The sequence below is a fragment of the Eleginops maclovinus genome, chromosome 2, assembly GCF_036324505.1.
Source record: "Eleginops maclovinus isolate JMC-PN-2008 ecotype Puerto Natales chromosome 2, JC_Emac_rtc_rv5, whole genome shotgun sequence".
NCBI lineage: Eukaryota > Metazoa > Chordata > Actinopteri > Perciformes > Eleginopidae > Eleginops > Eleginops maclovinus.
Genome location: NC_086350.1, coordinates 4080503 through 4094842, shown reverse-complemented (window position 1 = coordinate 4094842; position 14340 = coordinate 4080503). Strand labels below are relative to the sequence as shown.

The 14340-nt window shown below is 40.8% G+C and overlaps 1 protein-coding gene across 1 annotated transcript in view; it reads right to left on the bottom strand.

Moving 5' to 3' along the window:
• LOC134880713 (copine-8-like) overlaps positions 1 to 14340 on the bottom strand; it is a 62514-nt gene that overhangs the window by 34334 nt on the left and 13840 nt on the right. The window contains exons 3-5 of the mRNA XM_063907748.1: positions 12428 to 12474; positions 10822 to 10925; positions 1899 to 1938 (exon numbers count right to left, since the gene is read on the bottom strand). Of these exons, the coding sequence (XP_063763818.1) occupies positions 1899 to 1938; positions 10822 to 10925; positions 12428 to 12474 (191 nt within the window). The remainder of the gene's footprint in view (positions 1 to 1898; positions 1939 to 10821; positions 10926 to 12427; positions 12475 to 14340) is intronic.

Genomic DNA, 14340 nt, shown 5'->3' with positions numbered 1-14340 from the left:
GCTGAGAGTGAGTCGCTGCGCTCACATTGCTCTGCGCTCTCAGTGGAAGCCTGGGGGCTGAGGCTGAGGAAAAGAAGTGCCTGCAGTTGGCAATGAGTAGGCAGCCGGGTAATAGGAAATAGGGCTGGGGGTGGAGATGGAGTCCAGGTTATGGACAGAATTGGAGCAGTGCTGCTGGAGCTTCTGTTTGAACCGAAAGCCAAAGAGGGGGCTGAAGGGCAGCGGGATCTGAAGTTACAGGTTTTTAGATCAAGATGGAGATGGAGCTTGACAAAGAGAGGCAGGATGGAGAGTGTTTGGGAGAAACTTAACCAGCTATTCATCATGAGCAGTGGAAGGAGGGCATGCAGGGTGTTTGCAAAACAGCCCCCTTAAGAGACAGAGCATGAGGAACAAGCAGATGCCGGATGAATGACAAAGCTGATATGATCTCGAAGGGATAAGAGGAAGCCTGTCAAAATGTAGATGACTTCTCCAATCCTCTATTTGATCATGTTGATGAGCTATCACTCCCTATTGCAGTCAGCGCTGAAAGCCCGGAGCTACGTAATGTTTTTATTCCAAATCATCTCTTTTGCCTCATTTGCACGGCATCGTTTAGCCCCACTCCACTCCATTCCCCTTTGCTACCAGGTACTTTCCTCTGCTTTGCACTGTGGGTAATGCCCCATCAGCAGAGGTGGGATTCTTATCTTGGTGTCAATTGCAAATTATGCGTGAAAGTTGTGAAATGATCTTTAACGTGACGCTCAATGATCCTTTCATCTGAAACCCATCAGAATAGAGTCTGCACTTCATCCTCTTACACACTGACACATTTTCTAAAGGTCTGGGTTGAGAGAATTGAAAAAAGTTGCTAATGATGGTAACTTCACCACTTCTCCGACCAATCAGTGGTGCAGTGACGCTGGAACCTTGACTGAGACGATGCCAAAGGAGAACCAAAGAACTGTTTGAGCACTGGCTGCCTGTACTGATTTCAAAATACTGCTGCTGGTTTATAAAGCATTGAATGGTTTATGCCCAAAATACATTTCTGATCTACTGCTACATTATGAGCCACCCAGTACTCTCAGGTGTGGGACGGGTCAGCTTTCTGTCTCCAGAGTCAGAACTAAACAAGGAGAGGGCTGTATAAATAAACCTGCCCTTCCTTTATTAGAGGCATGCTGTACCATGCAATGGAAACCCAGTAATAGATAAATTCATAATGTACTCATTTTAATTGACCAACATTTCTGTACACTGGTCCTCATGACATTCAGGAAAATAACCAACAGTTCTATACAGTAAATATAAAAAGGACATAACATGTAAAGGACCTAAAACTGGGCTGTGTTGATTGATGACTGGATTGACGTCCTTTATTAAATGTATACAGTGTAATGGAGGAATTGACGTCTCAAATGTGTGATTTATTTCTTAGAGCTGCTTTATATTGTTGCTTTTGTTCAAATGAAGCAAAATTAAAGGAAGAATAAAGTGAGTCAATAACAGTGACGTCAATTTGTTATTGCATTTCTAATTGCAGTTTTGTTTACATGTTCTTATTTTGACAGCTTTTCTATAAGTAAACCATTACACTTCCACACCTGTAGTTATGGTAACTGTTAGTTTCAACTTTTATATTTCATCGTAAACATTGGAAACAAAACAAGCAAGCTTGTCAGAATAAATGTACAGAGACGGAAACTGTGATGTCTTTGGTGTGTGCCGTAAACATGTTCTGTAGGAGCTTTTAAATGCCAACATGATTGTCCCTGTTATGCCACTCTCACCTGTGACATTCTGATTCATATCAAGCTGCTATTGTACTGGAAGGGTAAACATTACGCTGCATCATATTTCCATGAATGCACGACTGATTGTTGAACAGCTGAGGTGAAGGACAGACTCACGTGTTTGGAGAGGTTGTCGCTCTTGCAGTCCAAATCGTACCTGCAGGAAAGAGAAGAGAGAAAAGGCTTGAGGAACAGGTCTGTGACTGAAGGGCTGCCAAAACAAAAGTTAGAACTCAATGACAAAAAGCTTCTCTCCCTCATCACCTGCCATTAATGCGAGGCTCTTGTCCGCAAATCACACCAAAGAAGCTTGTCAGGTTTGAAGTAGGCTCGTGATTACGGCGCTCAAAAGCTTAAGTGATCCGATTTCATGCATGAGAGCACAACAGTATGAGTGGCATCAGTATACTTAATGGCTGTCAAGTGAAAATATTTACACTTCACTCAGCACATTTTCCATTTGACAGATTTGAAGTATTAGTATCAGTTGAAGATACAGTATATAAAAACGATAACACGGGAAAAAAAGAGGAAATGTTATGCATGATGACACGTAATTAAGAAGTTAAAGTCGAGACGAAGGTGCTGGTGTGTGGTTGGATCACGTATAGATGGACATAGATGGACAGAGATGGATGGATGACATATGGATAGACCTATGGATGGAAGATTAGATGGATAAATGAGTGGATAGATGGAGGGGTGTACGGATGGATGAGTGGATGGTTGGTTGGATGGATGGACATATATGGAAGGATGGATGATGGATGGCTGGATGGATGGATGAGTCTATGGTTGGTTGGATTCACATATAGATGGACAGACAGATGGATGGATATATATGGAAGGATGGATGATGGATGGATGGATGGATGGATGAGTCTATGGTTGGTTGGATTCACATATAGATGGACAGACAGATGGATGATATATATGGAAGGATGGATGATGGATGGATGGATGGATGGATGAGTCTATGGTTGGTTGGATTCACATATAGATGGACAGAGATGGATGGATGATATATGGATAGACCTATGGATGGAAGATTAGATGGATAAATGAGTGGATAGATGGAGGGGTGTACGGATGGATGAGTGGATGGTTGGTTGGATGGATGGATATATATGGAAGGATGGATGATGGATGGATGGATGAGTCTATGGTTGGTTGGATTCACATATAGATGGACAGACAGATGGATGGATATATATGGAAGGATGGATGATGGATGAGTCTATGGATGGTTGGATTCACATATAGATGGACAGACAGATGGATGGATGATATATGGATAGACATATGAACATGGAACATGAATAAGCAGGTGTATGGATGGATGGACAGATGGATAGATAGATGGATGGATAGATAAATGGATAGATGGATATATGGAAGGATGGATGGAAGAATGCATTGATGAATGAGTGGCTGGATGGATGGATGGATGGATATTCCAACTCTACAGTATATGTTCATAGCAGAAGCAAAATCTAACCATGTTTATTCCAGTCCACTTTGCATTGCAAGTAGCACTAGGTGTAGCTCAGTAAAACCACAACAGTATACATAAGGTTTTCACTTGTGTAAAGATACTGTATGTTTGCTGTGTACAGTAGTTGTTGATCTTGTTTAATACTTTTGCCTTTGTTTATTTGTAATCACTCAGGTTTAGCTCAGTTAGTTTTGTTGTCTTGTAGCATATATTTGCCTCTGCCTGTGAACGTGCACAGCACAGTTTTTCAGTGTATGGAGCTGACAAGCGTGTCAAATTCCTTGCACGCATCAAAATAATCATCAACTTAATTGGCCAATTAATTACATTTAGAATCTGACAGGACAGTTGGCAGACAGTCCAAACATATTTAGGAGTACAGTTACTTTAAGCACCATGTCTTGTACAACACTTTTGATTAAACTTCAGAGAGTAAGTGCTGCACTCCAGCGATTAAACTGGATTTTGCAAAAACAAAGTGATGTGGGTTTTGATTGCCTAAGATTAGAGGAATGAAGCATCCCATGGCTGTCTATAACAGTGGAAGATCCCTATTGCAATGCCAATTATTTGCTCAATGCTGCATAAAAAGAGAACTCGAGGGGTTCATCCTTGTACACCCATAAAGTTGTCTGACTCACTAAAAAAAAAAAAAAGATTAAGGATCGCAGCAGAAGACCCAGAGTGAGAGACACTATCATCTTTTCATTCCATTCCTCTTCCTTTTAAAACCTGGCACCTTTTTTTTTTACAAAGTGCTTCTAATAGGGATTCAACTATCATAGCTCCTCTTCGTCTGACGCATTTCTCTGCAGGAGTGTTCATCCAAAACCTTAGGTAACATCATGCAGGCCAGTAGAGCAATTTATCCAGCTTTATTCTCTCCCTATAACCCGCCACCTTGCAGGGTGTCTCAGGTGTGTGTCAATATGTGTGTGTGGAGCGAGTGCAGCAGCGTGCAGCGGAGTGTGTAAAAGGGGAGAGCCTGATTGTTTCTTTCTACAGACAGCATGCCATGTACGATAAGGCGCCCGCTGACACAACTGGGATATGTCACTACAGGAGCGGGGGTGGTTCCAATACAGTGATGTTAATAATGTTGTTCTATAACAGCAACGCCGCTCTTACGCAATACGCGACGGCTAAATGCACAGGTGCGCTTCATGTTCTATTCGCCTCTTTGCCTCTGTCACTCCCAAATGTTCATGAATGATTCATGAACATTTATTTAATAATGAGAGACCCAAAGAGAGAGCAAGACAGAGAGGGTGGGGGGCTTAAGCTTAATGCTGATATATGAAATGAAGTCGAATCAGGTCAACAGTTTTTTTATAGTAAGTGTTTCACGATCAGGGAACCATACTTAATTGTGATTATTTTGAATGGTATTACAACTACGATGCAGAACGGATTGATAAGTGCTGCAAAAATCACTTGACCAATCACAACAGGTTTCAGACAGAGGGTGAAAAGAGGAGCTGCAGCACAGGCAGTATGAGAAAAATAAAGAGCTTTTTGAGCATTAAAGCATGGAGACATGTCCCAGTAGAGACACATAATAGAAAAATGAACCTGAAAATGGGCATAATAAGGCCCCTTTAACCCATTTGGGGCTTTTCCATTTCGCACTAGTTCATATGACAGAGTGTGTACAGGCCAACGTAGTAAAATGACAAACCGAGGACCAGTATGGCCAGATATAGATGGATTGTAATCATATATGAATAATGTATCATCATTTGGCTGCACATGTTCACCCGCCTACACACATACACACCTACAAACACACATCTGAGTGTGCAGGAGTGTGTGTCCCACGGTGCCTCGTGAGTGCACATTTGCTGAGTGTGGGTGTGTGTTTATATGACATCACTGTGCATGGGCACTGGGCCAGACCGGGTTTCTCTCGGTCCTTTGCTGTCCGTCTGTCTGTCTTGTAGGGGGGGGGGGGGTGATGACTAACGATGGTAAACAAACAAACAGCACTGTGGAGGAAGACAAACAGCGGACGACAGCACACTGACACTTGAGCTCCGTCTCCTTGTAGCTCTGAAACCTCCGTACCGACTGATACAAGATGCTGCACAAATGTTTTATTAGCACGTGTTCGCTGCAGTAATTGCTCCTGACATTTCACCCTTTACATTTTCATTTATTAATGCACTCTGAATTATTAGACCGTGTAGCAATCCTTGGAGTGTGGATCCTCTCATGAGTTGTTGCCTTTGACAAAAACATATGCCAAATGAGTGTAACGTATTGATTATTTAAATACAGGGTATGGAAAAAACATGAATATCGATATAAAGAGCAAGCTCTCTCTTTTAAATGTCATACGTCAATTAAACAAATGTTGCTTTAAATACATAACCATCTACACTTGTGTCTAACAAACATATATTTACAGTACTTTATGGTTCGGTATTCAGTTTGGATATTATTGTTTCTAATAATTATCGATGATTGCACCTATTTGTGGATAATTATTTTTCCAAAGGGGATAAACCTCCCAATCCTACCAGATTTATATTAGAATAATTCATCATATATGACCGGGTTTTGTGGTTCCTTCTAGTTTAAAGATAAACGAAGAAAAATACAATTTTCATCTTGTTATAGACTAATGATATGTGTGCTGTTTGACCGTGCTTTTTACCTCATATTTAGCTTGAGTGTTACTCTATGTTGAAGGGGCCCTACTTTGTTCATTTTCAGCCTCATATTTGTATTTGGTGCCTCTACTGTGACATGTCTCCATGCTTTAATGTTCAAAAAGCTCTTTATTTTTCTCATACTGCCTGTGCTGCAGCTCCTCTTTTCACCCTCTGTCTGAAACCAGAGCCCAGTCTGCTCTGATTGGTTAGCTGGCCGGTTCTGTTGTGATTGGTCAACCTCTTAGAGATGTCCCGCCCTTTAGCCTATCACGTACAATGCGTTGGAACACTAGCAAATATGGATAGAGATGTCACTGTGTAAGGGAAGTAAACAAAAGGAGTCCATTGGAGGCGTTTCAGGCAGGAAGAGAAACTCCCTCTGGAGGGTACACAGGGATTTTAACCCTTGCAGACCATTTACATGCACAAAAAACAATATAACAAACTACAGGAAAAGGAAGACCCCAAAAAGCATAATAGAACCCCTTGTATCTATGTTCTGTTTTTGATAATTGTATGTGCGCTTTACTGCTTGTCTATTAACTGCTGACTGTAATAGCGCTGCATTTTAAAGGATGCAGAGAACTCTCCATTGCATAAGGTCGGCTTCTTCTATAACATATCATGATTTCAGTTAGGGCTGCTCGATTATGGAAAAAATCATAATCACGATTATTTTGGTCAATTTTGAAATCACGATAATTCAAACGATTATTTTAAAGTTTGGAAATCAAATAAGACAGATTCTTGGAATCCGAAGTGTTCCAATACAAGAGAACTTGTTCTACCCTTATTGTCGATCCAACGGGGCCGCTGCCCTCCCGCTGCCATTTTCCGCTCGCGCTGTTTTTTTAATACTGCGGGTCACCACAAACACAACTCACACACGTCCTTCACTTTACAGCTGCTTTGAGTCAGCAGGGCCGCGTAGAATGCTTTGGGGGAGGGACTGAATTGCGCATGCGCGTCTCTTTCAGAAAATATCTAGGCCTACCGTAGACAACGGAAAATGCCAAATTAATCGTTTCAACTCGATTATATTAGTTTGGAGATCGTTTGACCCAAAAATCGAAATCATGATCAAAATTCAATTAATTGCACAGCCCTAATTTCAGTGTAGTGATTACATTTTAATGTAAAGATACTTCGTCTGACCTCTGTAGCCGTGCAGTTAAATGCTAGCTCGAGTCCACCATATAATACACATAAAAAGCACATACATTACCAGCAAGGTATATATACTTACTCAATAATTTAACTGCCTACAGTAAACTCTGGAAAATGATCAGCATAAACAGCATTATGCCTCTTTTTCTCTCTTTTTGGAGGGTAATTCATGTCATATTTTGGGGTCTGGGCCACTTTTATGTACTTGAATGGACAACCATCCACCTGGGGGGGCTTCTACTGGCTTCACTGAGCATCTCGAGTTCCAGAAAAAAGAAAAGGCACAGAGGAGCACTGAACATGGCTGCCAGTGGAGTGGGGGTTAACAGGATTTCCAGGCACAGATAAGAAGCAGAGGAAGCAAAGTGAGTTGTAGCTTTGGGGTCTTCGGGTAAAGAGAGCATGGGATGGTTTGCGGGGAGCTCCGTGTTGCACGGCTGTATGGATGTCCTGAAGGGATGCGAGAGTGAGGGAGGGAGGGAGGTGGAGGTAATGAAGGGCTGGGGGAGCTGCAAGAGATACAGTAACAAGACTTGCAGACCTCAGGATAGAGGCTGGAGCAGCAGGCGCAACCACTGGTTCTGGAATGAGAAATCTGAGAAGGAATGTGCGTGTGTTACAGATCCACATGTGTAGCGAAGAGTAAAAGTGTGTGAGCAATTTTTCTTTTTCTGAGGGCAGACGTGTGTGTATGTGTGTGTGTGTGTGTGTGTGTGTGTGTGTGTGTGTGTGTGTGTGTGTGTGTGTGTGTGTGTGTGAGGGGGGAAGGCGAGCCAAGTCCTGGCTACAAGTGATCGTAGAGCCATCAGCCCAGCAGACATTAAAGAGGCCTGATGCTCAACCACTCGACAACAAGTCCTAGAGGGAGTCGGCAACACACACACACACACACACACACACACACACACACACACACACACACACACACACACACACACACACACACACACACACACACACACACACACACACACACACACACACACACACACACACACACACACACACACACACACACACACAGCATTCTAGATGATATTCTGCAAAAAACACATTCATCTTGCACACAGGAATATGCACACAGACGGTCAAAGGTTCGTTACTCCATATTCAGAGCATTAATTTAGCAGAAAAGAAACATTCTTACACATGTGAATATAAAGTGAGTAATGTTGTTATCCGAGCTATGCGCTTTATTTACATATCCACTACGGCCACATGTGCTTGTTTATGGCTGGCTAATTGTTGCATTTCTGCTCATAATGCAGGGTAGTTAAGTCTGTAGTGTAGAAGGCCTATTCCAACAGGGGATGACCTCATTTCATTTTGGGCCGGGTGGGGCTCAGGAGGGAGATGGTCAACTACCAATTGGAGGCGGAGTCAGTGGTTCGATCCCCTGCCCCTGTGGTGTCGACCACATGTCAAAGTGTCCTTGGGCAAGAGCTAACGGTGTATGAGTGTGATCGCATGTGTGTTACGCCTGATGTAATGTACGATGGCCTGTGATTGAATGTGTAAAAAGTGGTCTTGTGGGCTCGAGGGGGAGTACACACACAAACACACCATTAAAAACCACACACACACTTGTATAATCTGAGATTTATACAACCCCCTCCACACGAATACCAATCTATATACCTGAACAGACATGTATACATACCTTAAGGTATACACAACTTAAATACAATGCACTGCACACGCACGCACGCAAGCATGCACGCACACACAGTGAGCGTGTCTCTTTGACCTTCACTATAACCTCCTACAGCTTGTACGCAGCATGTTGCCCCGCTGACAGGCCAACAAGCAAACAAACAAAAGAGGCATTCCATATTTCATGAGAAACCATTGGAAAATACAGTGAGAACGCACGAGGCTGGAACACAACAGAGAGGAAATTCACATTATCATAATTACTTGGACAGCTCGACGTTTGGGGCTACATGAGGAAATGTTACTTTTTGAAACTTTTAACAGCACTAGACACACAATATAGGTGTATCTGATGGGGACTGGAGGACATGTAAATATTCTATTATTAGCTCAAATAATATGTCTCTATCGAACGCTATGAATCACCAAAATGATCCAACTCTTTGTCACTCACATCACAGGCACGGCTCACTAATTTAAAGAGGCTCTATTGTGCTTTTCGGGGGTTTCCCTTTTCTGTAGTGTGTCATTTAGGTTTTGGTGCATGTAAATGGTCTGCAAAGACTAAAATCTCAAAATTCCTTCAAAAGGGAGTTTCTCTCCTCCTGCCTGGAACATAGTGACATCATTGTGTAACGTTTACGCTTCAATTGGCTAAGAGGTAGGACATCTCTACAAGGTTGCCCAATCATAACAGAGCCAGCCAGCTAACCAATCAGAGCAGACTGGGCTCTAAAAACCCTTTTCGAACATGGAAGGATGTAAACACGTCACAGTAGCCGCACAAAACAGAGCTGTGAGCAGAAAAGGGCTCAGTTTAGTAACTAGGTAGATTACAGAACTTTTCCAATAACTTTATTTTAAAAAAATTAAAACATTTCAACAACTCTCCATTAAAGCTTGCACATAGAGTACTGTTCCTATATTGTTGTTAAATAAGGATTGAAATAACCTGGTTTATCATTATTGTGAGCTCCTTCAATAGCAGAGACTTTTCCATCAAATCTATCTGTAACAAATGCTACAAATAGTCCATTACTTAATTGATTGTTGACAAATGAATGTTAAAAATGTGCAAGTAAAGCCAACTTTTAAAGTCCTGAGTGACAGAATTTGGTTCATCATATGGATGCCAACACCTTTTGATTACATTTCAAGGGTTGGGATCTCTAATTTGGAGGTAGGAAAAGGATATGACATCCAATTCTACTACGATTATGTTTCTCATATAACACAAATGGGCAAATCTTCTGACTAACAAACAAAACATAATGTAAATGTAGTTAACAAACAATACTACAAAGGAAAATGATTGAGCCCCGAAATGTGACCCTAAAGTTGTTTGCTGTGTTGCAGCTGAAGAATCATCAGTTTTTAGCAGAGCAGGTTATTTTTGATCGGTAAGGGCTGAGCAAAGTCTGTGCTGACCCGGGGATACCCACCCACTGCTTAAGGCACTCAATTAAATGTGTATGATCAACTGTGTCAAAAACCGCACTTAGGTCTAAAAGGATTAAGACCGAGCAATCTCCTGCATCTGCTGGAGAAAGGAGGTCGTTTATTACTTTCATAAAGCATGGTTTTGAACTGCATCCTAAAACACGATTCCAATTGGAACAATGTAATAAAGAATGCTATACAAAGATATAATGAATTTGGCAGAGGCTGAAAGCCATCAAAATGAATTGGTTTCTGTCTTGTTTGCTTGATGATTCTATTAACAGACTGCTGTGAGGACAAACTTTGCTTTTCAATGGCTGCCAAAGTGAAATGAACAACACTAAAAATGCATCATAGTCAGCACAAAATGCAAGTGTGTAACACAATGAGAGCATGGCCTTATTTTGTCTCAATGCATTGTATGAACGGGATGAATTCAAATGGAAACGCTGGTGGAAAAAGTGGCATGAAAACTTGTCTTTTATTTAAAAGACAAGTTGCAGAGCATGAATATTTCAGTCTGAGCTCAACTTTGCTCCACAGAGCAGCACCCACGCCTGCACGTCAAACACACACAAATACGCTCAGACACACACACACACAAACCCCGAAAAGTCAATTGTTAACTCACAGGTCAAAGCGTAGATTCTGCCTCTCCTCAAAGAAATAGTCCAGGACGAATTTGCGGACAAAGTCTGGGTTCAGGGTGTTGTCTATGACTTCTGTTCGGCCAAACTAAGAGAAAGGAGACCTTTTGGTTAATGGCTGCAGGAGGCATTCAACAAACCAGAAAACAGTGACCAGAAAAATATAAAAGACCTGTATAATGTGGAACAATACTAGGTACTGTAATAAGTAATTAATGTGGACAATGGACTGGGTCACGTTATGTTATAGTATTTTATTTGTAGTTGTGTTCTCCATTTATTTTTGTTGTTTTGTTATTTGTATTTTATCTTTACTTCATTTAATTTTTCATTTATTTTCTATTTTATCTTCATTTATTATTATTATATATTTTTTCTATTTTTAAATGCTGCTTAGTGCCTGGTAATTATATTTATCTTTTTGCAAAGTTATTCCGTGTTTGTTGATCTGTAAAGTCCCCTGAGACAAATGTGTTTTGTGATATTGGATATTAAATAACATTTGATTTGATTCTACTGATGTTGAAACAAAATGGTAAAAAAACAAAACATGACAATATTCTATATATTTGAAGCTAAAGGTCCAAAAAGGGGCGAAGATTAATTTGAAACTAACAATAAACACTGGATTCTCATGTCTTTAAATTTAGTGATGAGTCTGAGATCTCCAAAAATGGCCTCTTTATAGAAGGTAAACAATATGGCCTTTCCCTAATTCAGATCAAACTTTTGTGGCCTCTTTTCTTTCTCTCTCCTTCCAATATTTGTGTTTCCTATAAATGGCCATTAAAGCTTTAATATGTTCTTTATTACTGTCATATGGATATTATGGTTTGTAATAGTCATGCAAATCTTTTATGTGCTCATTAAGTTAGTTTAAGTGTTTCATTTCGGTTACTGATGCGAAACGTAAAATCAGGACATTGGGTAAAAGAATGAACCCATGGAAACACTGGTCATATACTTTGGCATGTTTTGCTAGTTAAACCAATGCTTGTGAACCCGTAGCACTCAAACAAATCTGCACTTTGCAAGAGTCAATTATTTCTGCATGTCAAGCTGCCTCTGTTTGCAATATGCATGAAAGCAGTGCTTACAAATCACTTTTGTGAAAAAGGCTCCTGATCTGAAAGAGACCCGAGGGTAATTAGACCTGTTTTAAAATGCAATCAACCCAAACAGAAAGAGAACAACACCACAATAAATTTCATTTGGACAACTGAGGACCCCGAGTCTCATTTACTGGGATCTAAGACCTGAAAAGACCTCAAGTTACACGGCATACACATCATCTATTTTTGCTACACAAACATTTTAATACGAATGCCCCAAGGAAGCATTTTCATTAAACATCACTAATACTTGCAAAGCATGCATGTTATTGCTATTTGTTCAGCACAAAACAAGTAAACAAAACAACAAATAAAGGGCAAAAGAAAATGAGAACACTTGGCCTGAACGTATCATGTTACAGATACTGTAAGCTGGGCCCCATCCAAAAGAAACTTGCTGAAAGGCTGCCATTAAAGAAACTTGGAAGCTTTCAGTGGTTATAAATTATTCCCCCACCACCTTTGCCCCTGTACTCACCTCTCTCCATTCCCTGTTGGCTACTCCTTGGGTGTACAGCACACAAACTGTTGAATTAGAAACACAAGAGGAGAACAGGAGAGGGTTAGATTGATCGAAGTCTGTTAGCAGTGCAAGCGTCGCAGAGGAGTCAGCTGAGAGCGTGTTCTTTCCCCGGACCTCAACATTAGAGGAAAAACTTCCTAATTAAATGTCACTAGAACTTTGCCTTGCAGCATGATGGTATTTCAGAGAGGGGTAGGGAGGGGGATGATGATGAAGAGATTAGTGAGTGTTTGTGTGGGTGGAGGAAGTCCTCCTTATTGACATTCCGGCGTCTCCCGTCCGAGGAAGTTTCTGAGTGTTTTTTGATTACCGACCACTAGTGAAAACACAGCGAGGCAATCAACTGGCACTAAAATGACATTTCATTTGCATTCGAGCAGCCGTCACTGTATTCACACACCCGTCACATGGCAGCGACTCACTACTCTGAAAACCCCCCAGGACAAGACACTTGGAAATCTGTTTTAACCGGTGAAATGTTTTAAATATGCAACAGTGAGGGGTCGAATGGTCAACATCCTACATTAGTAGAGTCATACAACAACACAGAATATATGTTTGGGGTATTTTTTGATCCTCTCTCATGCAAAAAGGAGATCCTGAGTCAAAAGAGATAACCTGATGAAATAAATAAAGCTGATATATGTTTGTTCAGGTTTGGTACTCGGTGTTTGGTTACCCATTTTACTAGGGGTAAAGTAGGTAATGGAGCAAGGTCAATATTCCCATACACACCAAGAAGTATTTGTTAATGATCTAAACTAGAGTAGATGTCTAGATTTGAGTTACTGGTTAATACTTATGCCATTAAACATATATAAATATTGTAATTAATTGGTAAATATGAGGTGCAATCCAATCTAGTTTGATCCATTTAAAACTAATTTAGGCTACTGAAGAAAATCTCACTAACTCTTTCCTACTTTCTTTTTGGTCTTTTAAAACACGGATACCTAAACTGAGAAACACTGCTAATGTTTATTTAGTTGCTGTTCATTGCTGTGCTCTGACTCGCATCATAAGCAAGGCAGAGCAACACGTTTTCATTTCATTCCACCTGAGCAACAGCGGTGGCTAACTCTAGAACGCCACAACAACAACCTCTGCCTGTCCTTGTCCCATCTGGTCGAGCGACAGCACTAGAAAAGGATGGAAACAACAGACATTGTAGCTCGTGTTGAGTGCTAAGTAACCACTAGGATGGTCTGCCTGGATGTAAGACCCTCCGTGGGGACCCCCTACTGTAGCTCAGTTCTTACAGACACTGTTCTATAAGAAGTTAGGAGGTTTGATGATCCCAACAACCAATGTGTGTCCATCATTGCCATTTAAAGGATGCTAAACTAATGTCTTTTACACATTAAGGCTGGTATTTTGGTTGGTTGTTTTTATCTGACCAGGGGCTGCAGATGGAAAGAAATAGCTACATTTGATTCAAAGCATTGTCCAACTCTGTTTGAGATTACAGATCCAAATTCAGATAGATAGACGTTGGATTGTATATGAGGGAGTATTGTTTTATTACATGCAGTAGATGGTGGTTGCAATGCCACAGTTTGGATTAAAAGACTATAGGAACGGTATCAAAGCAATGTCGATTAAAGCCACCTTTAAAAAATGAATTCTAAAAATAAACATCAATTAAAAGAGAGCAGGTATCGGTTAGTTAGTTTGTGTCATTGTGTGACTTCAGTGAACCAACTAAACAGAACTAACCACACAATAACAGAAACAAATCCAGTGGATCAAGGCAGCAGTAGACCAGCAAGGTAAAATGACTGGTTGTATCAATGGAGTCTGGTGGCTTTAAAGGGAGCATACAGTATATGACAAATTCAATGTCCGGAAAGCTTCCTGTAAATATTCAA